This window comes from Hyaena hyaena, unplaced genomic scaffold (genome assembly GCF_003009895.1).
Source record: "Hyaena hyaena isolate Hyena2069 unplaced genomic scaffold, ASM300989v1 scaffold_528, whole genome shotgun sequence".
NCBI classification, from domain to species: domain Eukaryota; kingdom Metazoa; phylum Chordata; class Mammalia; order Carnivora; family Hyaenidae; genus Hyaena; species Hyaena hyaena.
Genome location: NW_024081158.1, coordinates 345762 through 369153, shown reverse-complemented (window position 1 = coordinate 369153; position 23392 = coordinate 345762). Strand labels below are relative to the sequence as shown.

General features: G+C 38.5%; 1 protein-coding gene across 2 annotated transcripts in view; it reads left to right on the top strand.

The window, feature by feature from the left end:
- CDK6 (cyclin dependent kinase 6) overlaps positions 1-23392 on the top strand; it is a 259745-nt gene that overhangs the window by 164286 nt on the left and 72067 nt on the right. For both annotated transcript variants that reach the window (XM_039255424.1, XM_039255425.1), the window contains exon 5: positions 18553-18662. In XM_039255424.1, the coding sequence (XP_039111355.1) occupies positions 18553-18662 (110 nt within the window). The remainder of the gene's footprint in view (positions 1-18552; positions 18663-23392) is intronic.

Below are 23392 nucleotides of genomic sequence, written 5' to 3'. Positions count from 1 at the left end.
TTTTCATGAAACATCTCTGGGCATTATTGTCCTTTAAACTCCTGCTAGGAAATAAGTGTGTAGACCGTGAGGACTTAATGGTGTAACCAAATGGCTTCCTCCCACATCTTCTCCAAGATACCACCAATATTTGTCTCTTACTGGAAATGTCTTTATTAATAGAAAATATTAATGGAATTTTTTATGTCTATTTCTTTTCAAAGTTGAACGTACAATCTTACAGATTCTTCTGTTTACCTCAATAAATTTAACTTTCGGGGCTGAATCAGAGTATTCCTTCCCATCTTTTCCCACTACACTTCTACAGTCAGGCTGTGAGCCCCATCAGGGCACAAACCATGGTTCATTCATTCAGAATGAGGGCCAGCCACCAGGTAGCATTCTGCAAATGTTTATCCACTGAATGAAGAAATTAATTTCTACAGTCATTCAGAGTTTCTAAGCAAGGGAAAATGGTGCCATATGTACACCGATTATTGTCCTACAGCCTATCCCACCCCCGAAATAGTTTCTGTGGTTCCCCATGTCTAAATTTCATGACTGGTGAATGTGAACGTAGGCTCACCACAGATGGAAACGTGACTGCATGACCTGTTCGGAAGGAAATGAGGCAACAGGGTCCAATAGCTTAGGGTTTGCCTCCTAACTAAGCCACGGGACTATATTATGACCAGTAAGGTCTGTAATTTAGTTTATAATGGTGTGTCTGAATTTTGTCCGTAGAGGAAATATAGTAAAAAACTACCATCTGACAGCTTTGAATACTTTTATGTTATTAATATTTTAACTTAGAATCTTGGCACAAACACTTCAAAATCCATTCCAACTTAGTTTCCCTGTTCAGTGTGCAGATTGACTAAGAACTCTGTGTAAATATATAGTTTATATACCTCAGGAGAAGAACAAACAGATGCTTAATGGATGGGGAATTTGCCAAAAGTCAAATGTAGCAGGGGCAAAAGTGAGAAGAGAAACCTAACGTTTAAAAAATTAAACTACTGAGTCATGCATCTGTACACAAATGATAGATATTGCTATTTATTCTATCATTAAAAACAGAATTTAATTAGTGCTTTAATAAATTCAGACTATATTATCTTTTTTAGAACCTTATATTCTTATAAATTGGTTAGTCTAAAGTATATGAGGTGCCACTATACACCTAACCTGAATGGTTGGGAATATCAAGTGGTGATAAATTGGAAATGTCCTACATTCCTATTGGGACCCGAGAAAGGTTTGACTACTTAGGAAAACTCTTCTTTAGCATCTGCCAAACATATGCCTACTCTCTTCGTTTTTTTTCTCATAGATAGATAGACATGTAACTATATATATATATATATATATATATATATATATGTTCATGGCAGAATGTTCATTCACCATCACCAAGAACTAGAAACACCTATTAACAGAAAACAAAAATGGGTAAATAAATTCTGGCATGTTGACACAATGGAATACTACAGACAGGTGAAAGGAAAAAAACTACCGGTATGTAAACAACATGGATAATTTACATATTAGGTTGAGCAAAAGAAATCAGATATATACTGCATGATTCCTTTTGTGTGAAGTTCAAGAACAGCAACATTAATCCATGGTGATATAAATTAGGATAGCAATACCGAATTCCTGGTATTGACTAGGAAAGGCACAAAAGAGCCTTCTGTGGTGATAAAAATATTCTATATCTTTGGTTTGAGTGGTAATTAGTGTGTACATAAGTGTGTACATATGTAAAAATACTTTGTACACTTTAAGGTTTGTGTACACCTTAATATAAATAAATGAATGAATGATGCTTTAAGCAATAAGGTTGGTAGGTAGGTAGACAGGCATATCTATATCTATATCTATATCTATATCTATATCTATATCTATATCTATCTATCTGTGTATCTATAGATGCCAACAGATAGCTAAAACTAATTTGCTCTTTAAAATAAATTTCCTCTAAGGTATGATGTATAAATTGATTCTTTTGCTGTATTTATGAATCTGGAACACCTTTTGTACCTTTGGAACAATTCAGAGATGGACAGATTTTTTTTTTTTTCCTTTCTGCTTTTGTTTTGATGTTGTAGCTTGGGAGCAAATTTGAACTTCTTAGTCATAGTTAACAAATAGTCATTAAATGCTTAATGTATGCCAGACACTGTGCCAAGATTTGTGGATCCAAAGATAATTAAGTCCTGGTCCCTGTCATTCAATCCTGTGGGGTGACAGAGATGGAAATAGATTCTTGTGGTCACACTGCACATCATCAGGGGCTATAAGAGAAGTGTGCTGTGGAAGTGTAGAGCAGAGAACCTCTCACTGGCTCGTAACCTCTCTCTGGAAGCGCAGAAGGATCACTAGGCCCTGCTTTCATTTTGCCATAAATCAGGATCTTTCATGTATTAATCATCTGCAATGATGAATTAAGACTACTCTTCAGTTACTAAAGAACAATTAAAATATTTTATATAACCTACAGGTTTTCTTAGGTATCATTGTAATCACTTCTTAGACCATTTCAAACTCCTAGCAGTTTCATGGATAAAAGAAGCTACCTGCCACAAGTTTCTAGAAAGCAGCAACATTCTTTGAAATGTTTGTAAGTGGAAAAGTAGTATTTCTTGAATTCATTCTGAGGTAAAAGCCAAGTTTTACCCAAACTGGAGGGTTACTTTTCCTTTCAAGTAACGTTTGCATGCGGCAACCACACTGCCTCGAACATGTGTGCAGCGTGCGCCTCCGAGCTTAGGTGAGAAGCCTTCCGCTGGTTTTTATGTTCACACATGTATTTCTCCTAATAACGGATGTACCTAGAAGTACTCTGTAAAGTCCTTGGTATTCGTGTGGTTCTTCCTAGAAACTGAGACAGTTTTAAGACAAGTATTGCAGCTCATCACAAGCAAATGAATTTATGTTTTATAACTATGAAGAGAAATGAATTCTTGTAAAGTGCTTTTCCTTCCCCTCGTCTCATAGATGATATAAAAATATCAAAAATCCTAGGAGTGTAGGAAAGTGTTTTATAAAAGAAAGGAGAAAATAAATAACAAAAGAGTAAGAGAATCAAATTTATAAAAGAGAGGAAAATAAAGAGGTGGGACATTTATTTACATGTGACCTTTTCTGTTTTTAGTAACTTTGAAATCAGATGGTAAAATCCAGAGTGATGTCATCACGTCTGTACAATTGCACGGAGTCTTTAAACCTGAAAGTTTCTTGTGTACAGTGATGTGAATTTTTTCTCTTACTCAGAAACGTTTTAAAATGGAGGTTCTCCAAACTGTATTTTCCATTTTTATGTTTCCACAACTCTAGTCCAATGTGCTTTTTGCTCTTAGTAGAGATAAGAAAGCACCCTCTTCACAATGGGGCAGTGTAAATGGGTGAGGGGTGAGTTTGAGGAAGGGCCTGACTTGGGGAACTGGTTAGATGGTGCCGTCATTTGCAGACATAGGGAATACAAAAGGAGAACAAGTTTGGGAGGAAGGACGTTGTTGTGGTCTCCAGGGAAATAATGTTCTGAGAGGACACCATGAAACATTTATCAGCAGAAACACCCCTGTGCACACAGCACCAGACCCAGGTCCCTGTGCAGAGAAAGTGGGTAGGGAGATCCTTACCCTCCACCCAAGCCCCAGCCATTTATTTGCACATCCATGACCTTGATGCCTCAAGTAGTAGCCATCTTTTTGAAATCCTTTGAGATAAAGTCATGCTAGGAAAACTATTTCATTTGTTCTTGTCAGCTTTTCTGTTAAACCTACCCTGCTAGGAGATGATCATTTTGGAAATACAGACTTTTAAAAATTATAATTAGGCTTAAGACAAACAAACACAAAAAAAAGACCTGAGGTCATTCAGTCTGCTTAGTGAGAATGAACCTGAGTTGGATAAGCCCTACTTCAAATCCTTGTATTTAATAGCTAATTGGTCCTGGACAAGTTACTTAACTTGAGTCTCAACTTCCTTATCTTTAAAGATAGATCCATTGGGGGTGCCTGGGTGGCTTAGTCGGTTAAGCTTCCGACTTTCGCTTAGGTCATGATCTCGCGGTTCATGGGTTCGAGCCCCGCGTCAGGCTCTGTGCTGACTGCCAGCTCAGAGCCTGGAGCCTATTTCAGAGTCTGTATCTCCCTCTCTCTCTGACCCTCCCCTGCTCACACTGTCTCTCTCTCTCTCTCTCTCCTAGAAATAAATAAAAAATATTGAAAAAAAAACTTATAAAGATAGATCCATTGATACTCTCTTCATACCATTAAACTGAAGATTATAGAAGGTAACAGATGAAGTCAATCCAGCATAGTACTTTACATCTTCTGTTCCCTATAATTGTGTTCTTTCCCTCCTTCCCTAGCCCATTTCTTTGCCACTAGGTAAGATGAAAATAATATTTAGGGGCACCTGGGTGGCTCAGTTGGTTCAGCGTCTGACTTTGGCTCAGGTCATGATCCCACGCTTTGTGGGTTCAAGCCCCATGTCGGGCTCTGTGCTGACAGCTCAGAGCCTGGAGCCTACTTCGGATTCTGTATCTCTCTCTCTCTACTCCTCCCCCACTCACACTCTGTTTCTCTCCCTCTCAAAAATGTATAAACATTAAAAAAAAATTTTAAAGAAAATAATATTTAGAGGAAAGAGCACAAAACCCCACAATAATCCATCTGACATTTAACAGTCTTGTCAGAAAATAACTTCCTTCTGTCTAACTACCCTCTTCCTAATGCTGCAGTCTAAGTGCTTCTCTCGGTCATGTCCTTCTTCTTTTCTATTTGCCGTTGTAATCTTGCTAAATGCACTACATGAAACATCCTAGTCTTCAGAAGCATGTTTTCTTTGATTCTTGCCTTTAAAGCCACAAATACAAAATACAGCCAGAGCTCCAGAATCCGTGGTGGTTCTTTTCTGGTAGCCCAAGTCAGTTGGAATTGCATGGCTGGTTTTCTTTTCCTGCATGCATTTTTGTGAACCTTTATGGATGGAGATGTATCGCTGAAACTATGGGGGGAGTGGCTACTACGGAATGAACCTGTGACTGTTGTAGCTCCTTCCAGCTGAAGATCTCCAAATCCTTCTTGTTTAAGGAAGGCAGTGCCCACTGAGTGTTAAGATGTTGAGGAATATTTGAAGCTGAACTGAATCTTAAAGCTGCTCTTCCAGAGGTACCTGGATGGCTCAATCGGTTAATTCCGACTCTTGATTTCAGCTCAGGTCATGATCTCCCAGTTATTGAGCTCGAGCACCACATCGGGCTCTGTGCTGATAGTGCAGAGCCTGCTTTGGATTCTCTGTCTCCCTTTCCCTCTGCCCCTTCCCCTCTCATGTACTCTCTCTCAAAGATAAACATTAAAAAATTATTTTGAACCCTGCTTTTCCATTTCCCTGGTCACTCGCAGTAACCATATAACTTGCCAGTGCTCATTTAATAGGTTTACAAGGGAGGCATGGAGTTAAGAACATGTGATTGTTTTCATGATAAAAGGTCCATTTTTAAATACTCTTACAAATCTGAGTGATGATGTTGCCTCCCAGAGCAACTCTTAAGAAAATTATAGATTTTCTTAAGAGTTAAAACAACTTTTGAAAGGAAATGATGGGCACGGCCTGCCATATCCTGTGCTCAGAATAATGTTCATTTCTACTTATCTGTGAAGGTTGAAGGAATGTCTACAAATATTTGCTTGGTTTCTATGGTGAAGGCAGAGAGATCAAGTGTGTGATTGTTTAGCATCAAAATCAAAACTACACTATACTATACTTCTAAAAAGAGAATAAGTTTGTTACTTGAAACATAATAGACATTTAGCAAACGGTAACTATTTTAAGTTTCATAAGTGCCAGATGAAATTTAAACAATACAGCCTGAAGGAAAACATACCCGTTAGACACTTTTTAACTGTATTTTAAAAAAATAAAACGGGGTGCCTAGGTGGCTCAGTTGGTTAAGTGTCTGACTTCAGCTCAGGTCATGATCTCATGGTTCATGGGTTTGAGCCCCGCGTCGGGCTTTGTACTGACAGCTAGCTCAAGAGCCTGGAGCCTGCTTCAGATTCTTTATCTCCCTCTCTCTGACCCTCCCCTGTTCATGCTGTCTCCCTCTCTCTCAAAAATAAAAAAAAAAAAAAATTTAGATGATAGATAGATAGATAGATAAAACGGTCTCAACGTTATTAAAAAGTCCTGTGGTTTTTATTAATGTTTTTTAATTTATTTCTGAGATATAGACAGCGTGAGCAGGGGAGGGTCAGAGAGAGAGTGAGACACAGAATCTGAAACAGTCTTAAGGCCCTGAGCTGGCTCTCAGCACAGAGCCCGATGCAGGGCTCGAACCCACGAACCGTGAGATCATAACCTGATCCGAAGTCGGATGTTTAACCAACTGAGCCACGCAGGCGCCCCTAAAAAGTCCTGTATTAACTAAAGATGGTGTCGGTGGACTCTCCAAATACCTGGTATAGGTATGGGGACATGACTGTGGCTTGTATATTTATGTTATATCGGAAGCCCTGCATCCTGCCCTAGGTTATCTCTCCTAACTGTATAATCCTCCATTCTGTCTTCTGGCTCCACATACGTTTTTTAGAATATACATTTATTTTGTGCCTGCTGTACACAGCACTCTGAGGTGGTGTGGGTGGAAAGTCCACATAGAAATGGTCTGTACTCTCAAAAGGCTGGCTTTGGGTCTCATAGGTAGTAAGCACACAATGAATGGGGAGACAGTGTGATAAGTGCTGGGGTTACATGGAATTGGGAAGGACTAGGCAGGGCAAGGTTCACAAGAAATAAGAATGATATTGTGAGAAGACATTCCAGAGAAAGGTCTCAGCATATGACAAAGCTATGACATGACAGAGCATGCATATTAAACAACCATAAAGCATCTGAGCAGCTTGAGGAAAGCATTCGTGTGAAGGAGGAGCTGGCAATAAAACCAGAGAGAAGGTGACAGCCAGATCATAGGGGCACTGTGGGTAAACTGGACTTGAACTTGACCCTAAGAGCTCTGGAGAATGGATGGATTTTAAGCAGAAGCATTGTAAGCATGGCTTCAGATGCAGTAGAGAGGACAGAGTGGAAGGAAGCAAACTGGTAGGAAAAAGCCCAGAGGAAGTTTGGGACCATCAGGAGAGGACAGATTCACAATGGAATTGTCAGGATCTGGTGACCTCACTGATCAGGAGTCGAGTGAGGAATGTGGGTAGCTGGTGATTTTGCTTGCAGACCCAGAGATTCTAAGAGAAACAAATTTCAGAGGAACGACAATGCATGCATTTTGAAATTGAAACACCTACTGCGTGGTGACGTCCAGGAGAGAGTCAGTTATGTGGGTCTGCGGAGTTCTTGCTACAGTGTGGCACTGGAGGGCATCCACGTATGATGCTCCTCAGAGGTTGTGCGGATCACATAAGAGTAACTGCCTGAAGATCTGAGCCTTAAAAAAAAAAATATTTAAGGGACTGGTAGAGGAAGAGATCTCCATGTAGGAGGAACACGAGGACAAGACTCTAGCATTCTGCATTTAAATCACTACAGCACACCCTCCCTCCACCCCCATTGTTTTTCTTCCAACTCATCTGACTTGCTGCTTTCCTAATTTGTGACCACCTTGTCCAGGCCTAACAGGGTGCCTCTCAAAGAATGAGTGCTAACATGATGAGCTGATTTGGAGCTCACTTGGACCTTTAAGGCTTGATGTCTGGAGATGATCTTTTTTAGGTTGATCTGCTGAACCATTAGCAGAATGAGAGAGAGGTATATGGCTCAGAAAGAGAAGGTAAGTGCCGCTGGTATCGTGAAAGGTCAGAAGCCTGGATCCTTGAACTCCATTGCCCTTCATCCTTCAGTGGGTCATCATCGCCTCCTTGAACACAGTACACAAGCCCCTGACTACTGAGTTACTCTTCCCTAAAGATTATTCCTTCCATCTCCACTTGGAGGGAACACCCATCTCAGTTCTGTTTCCTTGTGTCATTGTCCTTCGAATCTCCTTATAAATCTCTGAATCACATTGGGTTCAGCCTCACCTCACTCCAGCAATCCAGTTTCATTTTTAAAGATACGTGATTATTCAAAAGTACTAACTTATTATTAAATGTTATTGTCCCCACATTCTCCAGTCCACCACAGTGCCTCTGTCCACTATCAGCACTGCCCCTAAGTTCCCTGTGCTTCATTCATGTATCCAGTCATTGGATAATTACTTAGCACCTTTCAGGCGTGACCCTGAGTATACACTGTGTCCAATAAGTTGAATGACCGTAATGGAAACTAGAAGTTTCAGGTGCTATGGAAAGTGGAAGATCAGGAGACAGCAATCATTTCCAGTTGGGAGATCAGGAAAGGCTTCATGGAAGAAGTGATATGTGAGGATTCAGACCTGCAGAGACTCAGAGTGGCTCCATTAGTGAGCCAGGACCACTGTCGGTCCTGGGAAAGATAGACAACCTTGCTGCTGACAATGGATACATCCAAGCAGAGGCCAAGATCATTCGTTATGGGCACAGTGCCCAGTGCTGAGAATCTCATTTTTTTGTCATCTCATCTATCAAAACATCTTGTTCTAGCCCTTAGATTATAAATGAGTCTATTTGAGATGAGTCCATTATTTGCTGCAAAGTACTTTGTGTGTTAACTTTTTTGGTACTTAATTCTTAACAGCTTCCATTTAACTGGCTTAGCAGAATTAGAATTCTAGTTATGATATTATTTTTTTAAGTTTATTTATTTATTTTGAGAGAGAGAACAGGAACGGAATAGGGGCAGAGAGGGAGAGAGAGAATCCCAAGCAGGCTCCATGCTGTCAGCGTGGAACACAGTGTATGGTTCAATCCCACAAACCGTGAGATCATGACCTGAGTCAAAATCAAGTGTCGAACACTTAACTGAGAGACCCAGGCACCCCTGATTATGATACTCTTTACTTAAATGTGTAACTTTAAGGAACTGAATTTTGAGAACCTTTCTGAAAAGTCAGTGAAATTGTCACTAATTTTGATTTTCACTTTGCAAAACCACCATAGTCGTTTTGTGGAAGAGAGTTTTGTGTTGGTTTGAAGCGTAGAGCGTGGTTTAGAAAGCCTTCATTTTGGCAATATAAAGATTGAGTTCTTCTGAGGATCGTATCTATATTCCTCAGAAATCCTTATCTAAGTTTGCATTTGAGATGTGATGTTGAGGCAGACCAGAAGGTGACCATACTGATGTCCTCCATAACTAATTACTAAACCAAAGGACAGGCAAGGATGTCCAAAGAATTCTTGGGTCTGTACAGTATCTACATTTTATAAAGCTTCGTGAACATTGCCACATCACTTAGGGACTCTTAGAATCTTAACAGAAGTCACCTTACAGATAATCTAGTCTAAGTGTCCTTGTTAACAGAGATTAAAATGAAGCATAGATAAAATTTTGCCACCCATTGTTTGTTCCTTCATCTGCAAATTCAATGTATTAGTCAAGGTCCCACTGAGAAATAGATGGCACACTCACAGTAAGATAATTCAAGGACTCACAGTAAGATAATTCAAGGAAGGTTTGTTTACAGAGACAAGAGTTACAAAGGTGGTTTAGAGGAAGTGCAGTGAATGGTGCCAGAACTTTGGTCTCAGTTGCAGCCAAGCTTTTACCATTCCCAAGCTTGACGGGAAGAGGGCGAGCCATTCCTGGAATCAGGTAGAGCCTAGGATGGAGAGAGACTTTGTAATGGCTGCACAGACAGTTCTAGACAACCTTATTGGGAGGAAATCAGGGTGTTAGAGATTCGCCTCATGCTTCTCTCTCTCCCTGAACTCCTGCCTAGGCTTCCCATTGGCTAAGAAGCTGGAGGGCTTGCGGTAGTTACAGATCCACTCCCCGCCCACCAAGGCAGAGACCCTCCAAAAGGCAGAAGGAAGATGACCAGCAGTGTTCATGACTTGCTTTTCTGCTCTTGGTACATGAAGCAGTACAAAAAGGATGGTTCAGATAACATCTACAAAGTTTTTTCAGGATCTTGGTGAAAGGAGCATGAATAAAAGACTGTTAAATCGAATATTATAAGTAAGAGTGCTTTACTCTGATGTATTTTGAGTCCGAGTTGGCTTTGGCTCTATTTTATCTTATACTGTTATTGAATTGGTACAAAAAAATGGTGGATAGAGATCAAAGCAGTTTAAATAGATACATCCACTTGAGTAAATATCCTTGAACTCCCCTCCCACCCTGCCGTCTTCCGCTCCCCCTCCTGTTGCCAAATCCATTCAGCACCTCTAGAGGCTGTTAATACATGTAATGATTGTAATAAACATTGCATTTGCTCTGGTTCCAGCTGGCTCCAGCCACCAAACTCTGTCCATAGTTCCTATTGTTGTCTTTTCTTAGTAGACAACTGCACTGTTATCATTAGAGGCTACCTTTGTTATAGATTTCTAAATGTTGATCTTTATCCATTGCATTCATTGATTCCCTCTACATGTTTTTAAGTTTAAACTCACCATTATATTTTGTGTTTAAGAATATTTAGAATTATTAAACCTCAGGTAGAATTGATTACATTGTTGAGAACATTTCTCACAGCATGAAATCTTGAAACATTTTTTTCAGGTTTGCCCATTCATTAAAAAGCTTTGAAGTAAAAATTAACACCTCTGCTTATATGTAACAAACTGGTTTTAAGTTAGGCAGTCTCCATGAGAAAACTGTAGAAGCACAGAGTGTTGTAATTCCAAAGCAAATAGAATTTATATTTTACTGTCAGGAAAAATTGTTACAATCTGTTCTAAAAAAACTTGGAACTTATATTTTCAGTCCCATGAAGTTGCAAAAATTGCCATCATTTGAGATATTTAAATTACAGTGACTTAAAGTGAGGACTGAGAGACTGGAGCAGAGAATATGGAATAGCCAGATAAATTAGCAAATTAAAACTGGGGACCCTGCTGATATATGAGACAATATTACATAAACTAGGGAACAACTAAGATTTATATCTATTGCAAAAGGTAATCATTTCTTATTTTTAAATGAAGGTGATGGACATTGTTGGGTTTATTTATTTATTTTTTTTTAGAGAATTAACTAGAAATGGAAGTCTTGTACAATTAATACTTTATTTTGGAATTCAAGCCTGTTGAATTCCACAAAGACTAAACCAAAAAGATATCTCTTTAGACAAATGTTGATAGTTCAAATAGAGTAGAAGCACATACCTAATTAATAGATCTCATTCCTCCCACTTTCTTACAATGATTTACACATAGACCACCCAAAAATCTTAGAAATACCAAAGAGATTTTTAAATCTTTTTTTATTGAAGTTATTAAATAGGAATTTGATCAATAGAGGTCATATCATACAGAGTACTGTTGTTCAGAACTGAATTTTGAAATCTTTTTCTTAAACCATTTTTGTTAAGGAAATCATTTAGCCCTGAAGGATAGCTGAGTTTTTGAGATTTGTAAACTCTTTTAGAAGTTCATATTGAAATATCCCAGAGTGAATTTAAAGTCTTTCCTTCTTGGTTATTTAATTAAAACCTGTGTGCGGGCCTGTTGATTTATGGATGTTTGGAATGCTGAATTGAAGATCCTATGTTGGATGTTGAGGGAGCGCAGGATTGGAAGCAGATGATCCTGGTGAGAATCCCAGCTCCTTGGCATCTCTGCTCTGTGATTCTGATCAAATGACTTAGCCTCTCTGAAATTCAGTTTTCTTAGCTATCGGATGTGCTTACTGACAGCAACTGACTGACCTTGTACCTCTGAAATCATCCAGCAGCCCCTTTATCCTTTCCACATTCCATCTCCTACACTGCCATGTTTTTGTGACAACTGTTCATTTAAAGCTTGGTGTCCAGGGGCACCTGGGTGGCTTAGTTGGTTAAGTGTCTAACTCTGGATTTGCACTGCTTGGGATTCTCTCTCTCCTTCTTTCTCTCTGCCCCCACCCCAACTCACACACTCTTTCTCTCAAATAAAACTTAAACAAATTTTAATTAAAAAATAAAGCTTGTTGTCTATGTATAGAGTTCCAGTAGACATTGCTATATACATATATGATTATTGTATTACACCAACACATAATCTGTTAATAAAAATTAGGAGAGCCTTGGTGGGGGGAGAGTCAGTCATTTGGGCTTCGCCTCTTGATTTTGGCTCAGGTCATGATCCCGGGTTCATGAGACTGAGCCCCATGCCCAGCTCCATGGTAAGTGTGGAACGTGCTTGAGATTCTCTCTCTCCCTCTGCCCCTCTTCCCCGCTTGCTTGCTCTCTCTCAAAAAAAAAAAATATATATGTATATGTGTATATACATATATATATATTTCACACTCTTCCAAAACTTATTTATTCACTTAACAGTATATCATGGACATCTTTATGAGTGGAAATGAGAGCTAGCTCATCTTTTTTGATGTCTTGATAGCTGAATAATATTCTCGTATTGGAAATCTTGTGAGGTAAATATCTTCGTGAATACCTCTTTGTATACTAGACTGAATATTTCAGATAAACTCCTGCAAGTGGAACTCTGGTTCAGCAACATGGGCACTATTCATTTTATAAATACTGTCAGATTGTCCTCTAAAAAGGGTGTGCCAATTTACAGTTTGAAATGGTTTTCCCAAACCACAGCCAACCCGGGATAGTGTCATTCTCTTCATTTCCACTAATCAGGCAAAAATGATACCCCATTACTGTGATGGCTTTCTTCCTTTTTTCCTTCCTTTCTTTTAATGAAATTAAGTCATCTTTGATAGTGCTTTTCTTCTTGTGAATTGTTTTTTTATATTCTTTATCCATTGTTCTGTTGTATTGTTTATTTATGTAATTTGTTTTAGATGTTATATTCCAGGTTGTTATTTGCCTTTTGCCTTTATTTTATACTGTTTGACAAAGACAGTTTCAGTTTGAAATAGCTGGATCTGTGAATCTTTTCATCTCAAGCTTCTAGATTTCTGTTCATGCTGAAAAAGGCGTCCATATCCTAAGGTCCTCTTCTGTTTTCTTTTTTTTTTTAATTTTTTTAAAAGTTTGTTTATTTGTTCTGAGAGAGAGCATACACAAGTAGGGGAGGGACAGAGAGAGAGGGTGAGAGAGAATCCCAAGGCCTCTACACTGACAGTGCGGAGCTAGATGCAGGGCTCAAACTCACAAACCGCGAGATCACAATCTGAGCCGAGATCAAGAGTTCTCAAAGTATTTTTAGCTCTTTTTAATCATTATTCTGCCAGAGGCCCCATATTGTCAAAGTTAAATTCTTCCCCCAAATCATTGCATTGCCTTAAATTTTCATGTTAATATAGGAATGACTATTTTCTTTATAATATGACTTTTTCCCATCCTAGTCATAGTCTGTCTTGTCATTTACTTAGTTTTTAAGTTCTTCAACAATAGTATATAATTTTATTTATATATTTTTCTTTTTTTAATCCTACTGTGTTTTAATTTTTTTGTTAATGTGAATAGGACACTTTTTACACTGTATTTTGTAACTGACTTACTAGGATTTACATATTTATTTTATATCTTATGTCTACCATCAGCTAAATTATTATTATCCAAGTAATATTTTCGTTGTCATAAATTTTATTTACCAGAATATAAGGCCAGTATGTATAGGGCAGAATCCCTCAGAAATACAAGAAGATTCTGGGGTGCCTGGGTGCTCAGTCGGCTTAGCGTCCGACTTTGGCTCAGGTCATGATCTCGCAGTTCGTGGGTTCGAGCCCCGCATCAGGCTCTGTGCTGACAGCTAGCTCAGAGCCTGGAGCTTCCTTCTGATTTTGTGTCTCCCTCTCTCTCTGACCCTCCCCTGCTCACACTGCCTCTCTCTCTCTCTCAGAAATAAATAAAACACATTTTTAAAAATTTAAAAAAAAGAAATACAAGGAAATTCTGAGGAGAAAGAAAATGAAAACTTAATTCTCTTCCACAGAGTTTGACAAAGTATAGAAAAACATAAGGATCTGTATGAGACAAAGCCTTATTAATAAAGAACTTCACACTTAAAAGAGAATTGCTCTCTTGACACCCTATGACACAAAACCCAGGTATGCACATAGTCGTAAAGAAAGCAATAATAAATTCTACCAAGTAGAAATTGTACAGGTTATATTCTCTGGCATGGATTTCTAAACCTGGAAATCCAACAATTAAGAGATAGCCAGAGAGGCACCCAGTAGATTGAGAGTCCAGCTTAAGCTCAGGTCACGATCTCACCGTTCATGAGTTCAAGCCCCATGGGCTCTGCGCTGACAGCGCCTGCTTCAGATCTTCTGTCTCCCTCACTATCTGCCTCTCCCCTGCTCACTTGAACACATGTTCTCTCTCTCTCTCTCTCTCAAAAATAAACATTTTTTTTAAAAAAGAGAACCTGGCCATATGGAAATTTTAAAATATTTATTTATTTATTTTGAGACAGACAGAGAGAGGGTAAGCAGGTGAGGGGCAGAGAGAAGAGAGAAGGAATCCCAAGCAGGCTCCTCACCGGCAGCACGGAGTCTTACTCGGACTTGCACTCATGAAACTGAGATCATGACCTGAGCCAAAATCAAGAGTTGGACCCTTAACCAACTGAGTCACCCGGGTGCCCCTAAAACACTTATCTAAATAGTGTTTTCTTGAAAGTAGTTTACTCTTGAATTAAAGAGAAAATTAGAGGTAAATTATATATTATTTGAAGAACAAAAATGAGAAAAATTCACTTAAAATATGTCACTAAATCTTCTATCATTTAGAATTGAAAATAAGCCAAGTTTCAACATAGGTAAATGAAAACAAGGAAACTAGGATGGGGTAATTTATAAAGATAAAAATGGAAATCAGAAGGTATAAAATAAAACAGTTGTTCTCCCAAAAGGGAAATAAAACTCTGTATCATTGTTTTTAATAAATGCTATAACTAAGCTCCTGGGAAACTTGATACAAAGAAAAAGCAAAAATATAAAACATTAAGAAAGAAAATTCTATTTTCTCTTTCTCAGAAAACCGAGGTAACATGACATTACAATAATTATAAGAAATCCTATGTACAAATTTAAGCCAATACATTTTAAAATCTAGACTAAGGGTTTTCATGGGGAAATCCTTCATCGTTACCAAAATTGACTCAAAAAAAGATTGAAACTTAAACAGACTTAAGAAGAAATTCAAAAGATAGTTAAAGCTGTAACTGCTAATAAAGATCCAGACCCAGATGGTTTTATGAGTCCTTTTAAGAGACTGATTATTCTGATGTTGCTTATAATATTCCAGAATACAAAGGATAGAAACTTTGCACATTTCTAATATCAAAAGATGAAAAACTAACCCAAGAAATAAAACTGTAGCTCAATCCCACTTATGAATGTAGATTAATATTCTAAATAAATATTAACAGATAGAATCTAAGGGTCTATTAAAAGAATAACACATCATGATTGGGAGTGATTTACTCCAAAAAAGGCAAAAATGGTACAATATTAAGATATCTGTTAATGTGATTAATAAGCCATTCATAGAATGAAGGAGAGTAATCATGTTGTCATTATTAATAGACAAAGATATTTCATAAAAATTCATTATCCATTTTGAGTGGTAACTTATTTTTAAAAAGAATAGAAAGGAACTTTCTAAACATATCAGTGTAGTTATTTTAACTGTCTAAACATTTATTTGATGATTATAATAGGTACACTGATTAAGTACTAAAAGTGAAAACAGTCCTACTAAAGAGTTTGGGGATGGGTAATCAGTCAGAAATGATAGCCTCTTTAGAACAACTTAAAACAACACAATATTCACATTAAAATATTCATCCCATATGATGCTAAACTTTATTTCAAATGGAAGTGAGAAGGTGGGTGGGTGCCTATATACTGTCTGTGTCTATAAACCACTGGGCAGAAGGAACTTTATGGGCCATTTACACCTGCACTTTTGTTTGCAGTGTATCAGAGAAGTAGGGAAATATTAATAAAACAGAATTAATTTATGCAAGTAAAAACTAGAGCCCAGAATTGGATGCTCTTGTTAGCAAATGTAGTGAAAGAAGTGCCTTCTTTTCTCAGAAATGACTGGTGATTGAATTTTGCCTGGTTGTCTTCCAGCAATGATTGCCTTATTGTTAAACCCGTTGTTATGTTGAGCATTATCGTGATGGGTATTTACAGATATAACCATGGATACAATCGGGCCGATGCTCTCTGGAACAAACCATATTATGAACTATGTTACAAGGTATGATTTTCAGATGGTAGTGGGTTCAGGGAGGTGATGCCATCAGAGCCAGGCTTTGCAGGATAAGTAGAATTTCCACATGTGGAGGAAGAAGGAAAAACTTCCCAGACCAGAAGAGTATCAACTAAAGCATGGAGACAGGAGCTGGAGGAAATGTTTATATAATTGAGTAGTGCTCAGACCTAGCCAAGGGTCAGTGTTACCTGAAGAACTTTGTAAAAAAAAAGAGAGAGAGAGAGAGAGAGAGAGAGAACTCCAAGCACCCCACCATGGGGACCTAATTCAGTGACAGAGAGATGAGGCCCAGACATCTGTGTTTTTCTAAAAGCCCCATAGATGATTCTGATGCACAGTCAGGGTTGAAACCCAGTGCTGTGGTCTAGTATGTGACTAGGTTGTAGGGATTATAGAGATACTATAGGATACACTGCTAGAAAGATATAGCAGAGCCAATGATAACTGAGTAACACTATTTGGTATTGTGGATTTGTTTCCTTCCTTTTTTTAAAGTTTACTCATTTTATTTTAAGAGAGAGAGAGAGAAAGTGTGCGCATTAGTGGAGGAGGGGCAGATAGAGAGAGGGAGGTAGAGAATCCCAAGCAGGCTCCACGTTGTCAGTGCAGACTGCAGTGCGGGGCTTGAGCTCACTAACCATGAGATCATGACCTAAGCTGCAATCAAAAATTGAACGCTTGACCGACTGAGCCACCTAGGTGCCCCATTTTTGCTTCCTTTTTGAAATTTCTATTACATCACCACTATCCCTCCATTAGATGTCAACCAGATATCCCTTACACAAAATTTGGCCCCTTGTATGAATTCAAAGTAAATCCTGTTAAATGAGATGAAGAGGAAGAACCGGTCAAGAATCTTGTTCCAGTTAGATATTGCTGTATAATCCCCCCCCCTCCCCCGCAAAATTAAAACAACAGTCATTCTATTATCACTGCTAATCCTGTGAGTTGACTGGACTCTGCTAAGCAGTTCTAGAAGCTTACTGTGACATTGGTGGAGGAGGGCCACAGTTGTCTGGGAGATGAGTCCAACTGGAATGTCCAAGACACCTCACTCACATGGCTTTCAGCAGAGAGCTTAGCTGGAGCTCTGCACTGGAACATCTTTGTGCGCTTCTCACTACATGGCATCTGGGCTCCAGAGGAAGTGCCTCATGAGCAAGCATTCAAAAAGGCCCAGACTACCAGGCTTCTGCTGACCTAGTTTTGATAGCCTCGGATAGTTGAGTTGACCAGATCACTAAGACCAACTCCAGTTCAGTGGAAGGTGAATTAAACTCGTCCTTTGATGGGAGGAGCAGCATGTGGCCACAGGAAAGAAGGAAATAGATGGCTATCATGTTTTGGAGAATTGCTACTGCATTCTTCATGCACCAAGTTCTACAGCATCAAAATACATAAAGGAGAATTGTAGGAAATTTAGATAGATGTCAACAAAAGTACAATTAGATAAAACAAGTAAGGATAAAGGGAATCTGAATAATACAACATGCTTATGTAATAGATTTATGTCTTGAATTTCTTATAAAGAATATTCCTTTATTTCAGGCATCCATAAAATACCTCTCCCTACAGAAGAGAAGCACTTGAACCCCTATATACTGGTATAAATCTGAAGCTTATACCTGTTTCCTTACCTCCTAGCCTTGCAGAAATAGTTATACTTGTGTTTGTTTTACCTGTTACTACACACTACTCTGTATTAAACAAAATTCTTCCCATTTGGGAATCCAGTCCTCTGAATGACTTTTTTTTAACACGTGTTGTAAACAGTTGAGTTACACAGTCCTCTCTTAAGTTTTTTGTTTTTTATTTGTTTTCTGAAAAGAGCGGTATTGAATGGGGCTTTATTTTGATTTTGCACAGCTCGTGATAAGAGTAGCTTTGACTTGTCCTGGGTCCCCTTTATACTTCTAGGTCAACATTTAGCAACCACTGGACTCATCTGATTTCCCAATACTGCTGACTGAGGAGTTTAGCTGAAATTGTTGCCTACACCTGTTCTCCATGTATTGTTTTTTTAAGTCCCATAACAAAAATATAACAGTTTTAAGATTTGTGGCTTTTGTTTTTAAGTCTTTGTTGTGCTTTCTGAAATTCAGTTATTTTACCATCTTAGCAAGAAACACCCGAGTCTGAGGTGGGAACCCAGGTTGTGGGGATGATGTCATTTCCTGGCCTGTCAGTGATGAGTCCTAGTTATTTATTGCTTCTTCTCAGTGTCCCCATATGATGCTAAGAGCTGTTTCTGAACTGGATCTTGACATTAAACCAGCCAGGATGAGAAATGTAAGCAACCAGTCATCTTCCTCAGTAACACTCAAATCTGTTTGCCCTTGCAGGTCGTCACGCTGTGGTACAGAGCTCCAGAAGTCTTGCTTCAGTCCAGCTACGCCACCCCTGTCGACCTCTGGAGTGTTGGCTGCATATTTGCAGAAATGTTTCGTAGAAAGTAAGAGATGCCTTTTGCTTTACACTGTTTTCCTTGGAAAGAGACTTTTTGGGTCTTCAGTAATTTAAGTGACAGCATAGCATTTCTGTTGCAAGTAAGGCCATGCTAGGTCCAGGTTCACCTGCTTCGGATACTATGTCCAAGCCTGTCCTGGAAACACTCTCCCAGTCCTCATAGTGCACTTTTGTATGACTCTAGCTTCCAGCTCTCTTTAGAAACTCTATTTGGAAAGAATCATAGTACTGTTCTTACGACTTATTTTTGTTGGTGGTGATAGGACGTAAAAATATCCTCACAGTGGACTTTGTCCACAGGAGAAGGACCAGGGCTGTTAAGTGTATGGGAATTTTGATGGTGAGAATAGTTTGCTTAAATAGAATGTTTGGACTGAAAAAGAATAGGCAAAGAAGATGTCAGCACTACTTCAGAATACTGAAAATGCAGGTGGAGGAGAGGTTATACATATCCAGGCACCACAGAGAGCAAAACAAGGACCAAAGATCCAGAAATTACAGAAATAGAGGTTTTTTGCTCAGAAGTGGGAAAATCTAATGTTAGGCAGTTCTCTGAAGAGAAGGTCAAGGTCGGTAAAAGTAGTATATTCTCACTGGGTGTCCAAGAAGAAACTGGACCAGCATACAGTTTAGGTGCTTGCAATGATGTTCTTGGAGTGAGTGAATGGGCTAGGTAGCCTCAAGGGCCCTCTGACTCTGAGAGTCTATGATTCATTTGTTTGATTTTTCAGGTCACAACAAGTAGCCAAACAATACGACAAAGATCTGCCGGGAAAATAATCCATTCCCGGGTACAAAATTCAGCTAATCAAAATTAAGCAGAGAATCTAATTATAATTTAATAACTTCTTGTTTTTCATTTCCCTATTTCCCTGGGAAATGTGAGTTGGGAAGCTGAGTATATTCCCATTGTGCATGTTATGTTCAGAATGTTAGCTACGTGATAGCTCATAAGGGAGAGAAGTGGTCAGCCATTGCTTGCTTGGCTGTTTTTTCTTCTCTTTTAACCAAATGACGTTTAGTGCATGTAATAAATTTGGGGTCCTATTTTTAGAATATAGCATTTTTATATGTTGCTCACAGTGGGGAATCATGCCAAGAAATCAGAGTACATGGATGCTTGATGCAGGCCTACTGTGAGCCAAGTACAGGACCAAACGTCTTCCCTTCTGTTACCTTTTTATGCTTCCTTATCGAAGATAACTGAGGAGCCAACAGCATGAGCATCATTAAGGACCTTGGTAGAAATGCAAATTCCCAGCCCCCCCCCCCACCCTTACCCATGACCCATTGTATCAGAAGTTCTTGGGCTGGGGCTCAGCCCTCAAGACAAGCCTAATTCACCCTCTAGGGTAAGAACCACTGGCTTGGATGACAAGATCCCCAGAGATAAGCAATGTAAATATGCAATTCCCAGACCATTACTGGGTTGGAGCGTGGCATTCTTGTTTTTAAAAGTACCTCATGTAATTCTTTTCATCACATTGGGTTAAAGGATTATGGTCAGAACAGGAAATAATTTACTGTCAGTATGACAAGGTGGGAGTCAGGGCAGTCATTATAGTTCATCCCATAAATAACTTCAATCAGCTAAGAGCTGACTAGTGAAATGTCTGTTAAAATTACAGTGATATGTCGGGAATTGTCCTCAGATATAAAGATTGAGTCCTACTTTTGTAATGAGAGGGGAAGTGATCAGTTTTGGGGGTTTTTGTTTTGGGGGGCGTTGTTTGTTTTTTAAGCAGGCTTCATGCCCAGTGTGGAGCCCAATGCAGGACTTGAACTCACAGCCCTGAGATCAAGAGTTGGACACTTAGGGGCACCTGGGTGGCTCAGTTGGTTAAGCTTCCGACTTTGGCTCAGGTCATGATCTCACAGTTCTTGAGTTTAAGGCTTGTGTCAGGGTCTGTGCTGATAGCTTACAGCATGGAGCCTGCTTTGGATTCTGTGTCTCCCTCTGTGTTCCTCCCCCACTCACACTCTGTCTCTCTCTCTCAAAAGTGAATAAAGATTTAAAAAAAAAAAAAAGAGTTGGACACTTACCCAGCTGAGCTGCCTAAGCACCCTCATCAGTTATTTTTCAATAGTACAAGACTTGAATACCAGCCACTATTGATGATAAAACCATTATTTTTCTGAAAGATGTTAAAAGAAAGATAAAATTCAAGATATGTAGTGTTAAGCATTCACTAGTAAGGAATTTGCTGTGTTTCTAAGCTAGTCACTACCTATGCAACAGTTGTAACCCGAATTTTCATTTTATAGCATTAAAACATTTTCCCACTTAAGTGGTAGTATAATTGCTAATCTGGTTCCCAGTCCAGCTTGCAGAATCCTTTATAACCTGGAATATATATGAAACATTATTTGTACTAATTCATCAAAACCTATTTTCCATTTATAACATTTTTTTCTATGGAAAAAGTCATTCTCTGTTCCAATCCAACATGACAGGGATACCTCTCTCTTCATCCCAGCATGGAGTCTGGGAAGGGGGACTCAGTGTTGGAGGCTTAGGGAAAGGCTCCTTTCATGATGGCAGCAGCAGTCTGCTTCAGTTTACTAGGAAAGTGAGATGGTGAGTAGAGACTCACTGGCTTTTTAGATATGCACAAAAGAAAGTACCCTCTCTCTTGGAGCCTTGCAGAGAGGTAGTAAATTAAGAATTAATTGCCTGAAGAAGGAAGCAATATCAGAATCCAGGCCCATGTGCCTTTAAGGACAATGGAGAATGAATCCAGGCTCAGTTCACACCACCATTCACAGGGTGGGTGCCCTGTCTCCTAGGTAGTTCCTACTGGTTTGGCTTTGACCTTGAATATGGCCATGGCATCTGACCCTTGTTCCTATTCAGTTCTTTGTTTGGTATTTCCTATGATAATACCAAGATATCTGAATGCGCACGCTCCTAATTTTGCCAGATGAGTCCTGGGGTCCAGTTCCCAGCTGGACCTGTTTCTAGCTTGATTCCTGAGTCAGTCTTGACACACTTTTACAGTATCCAGTTGAGAATTTACAAGCCATAGATTCTAAAAGCAGGCTCCCTCGTTTCCTTAGACTAACTCTAAATCAGAGAATCCTGGCATGTGTCCATTCTGGGTTCCTACTTGTTACTATGGCAATATTCCCAAATTTTGTCATCTTTTTTAACACTTCCATGATTTTTGCCATATCCTTGGAACAACTATACTTACTTAATTTTTTACCCTAAACAATTTACTTTCTTTTTTTAATTGGAGTAAAATTGACATACAATATTATGTTAGTTTCAGGAGTACAACATAGTGATTCAACATTCATATTCATTACAAATAAATCACCACGTTAAATTTATATCCTATCTGTCACTATACAAAGTTGTTATGTATTATTAACTCCAGGCATACCTAATTTTTTATTGTTTAATTTAAACAAAATTAAGGTTTGTGGGGCAGTCCTGCCCCAAACAAGTCTGCCAGCACCATTTTTCCAACAGCATTTGCTTATTTCATGTCTCTGTGTCACATTTTGGTAATTCTTGAACTATTTCAAACATTTTCATTATTATCATATTTATGATGATGATCTGTGATCTGTGATTTTGACTCAACTGAAAACTCAGATGATGATTAGTATTTATTAGCAATACAGTATTTTTAATTAAGGTATATACATTGGTTTTTTAAGACATAATGCTATTGCACACTTGATAGACGTAACTTTTTTTATGCACTGGGATACCAAAAAATTCATTTGGTTCACTTTACTGATACTCACTTTATTATGGTGGTCTGGAACTAAAGCCACAGTATCTCTGAGATTTGCCTATATTTCATTCATTTCTGCTCTCTTTATTATTATTTTTCTTCTACTAACTTTAGGTTTGTTCTTTTTCTATTCCTTTAGGTATGAGGTTAAATTGCTTATTTGAGATTTTTCTTGTTTCTTGAGGTAGACCTGTATCACTAAAATTCCATGTTGGAACTGCTTTTGCTGTGTCTCATAGATTTGGGACTGTAGGGTTTACATTTCATTTGATTTCCTCTTTGATTTTTTCATTGATCCTTTGGTTGTTTAGTAGCATGTTGTTTAGCCTCCATATGTTTGTGTTTTTTCTAGTTTTCTTCTTATAAGTCATTTTTAGTTTCATACCATTGTGGTTTGAAAGATGCAATATATGATTAATCCTTAAATTTATTAAGACTTATTTTGTGTCTTAACATGTGATCTATCCTGGAGAATGTTCCATGTAAACTTGAAAAGAATGTGTATTCTGTTGCTTTTGGATGTTATGTTCTGTAAATATCTGTTCAGTTCATCTGATCTAAGATGTCATTATGGCTAATGTCTCCTTAGTGATTTTCTGTCTAAATAATCTATCCATTGGTGTAAAGTGGAGTGTTAACTGCCAGTTATATAACTCTCAGTTTCTCCCTTTACATGTGCTAATATTTATGTGTTTAGATACCCCATGTGTGGTGTGTAGATATTTATACATGTTATATCTTCTTATTGGACTGATTGATCCCTTTTTGATTATATAATGTTTTTCTTTGTCTCTTGTTATAGCCTTTGTTTTAAAGTCTGTTTTGTCTGATATGAATATTGCTACTTTAGCTTTCTTTTCATTTCCATTTGCATGGAATATCTTTTTCCATCCCTTCATTTTCATTCTGTGGGTCTTTAGATCTGAAATGAGTCTCATAGGTGCCATATAGAGATAGGTCTTGTTTTTTT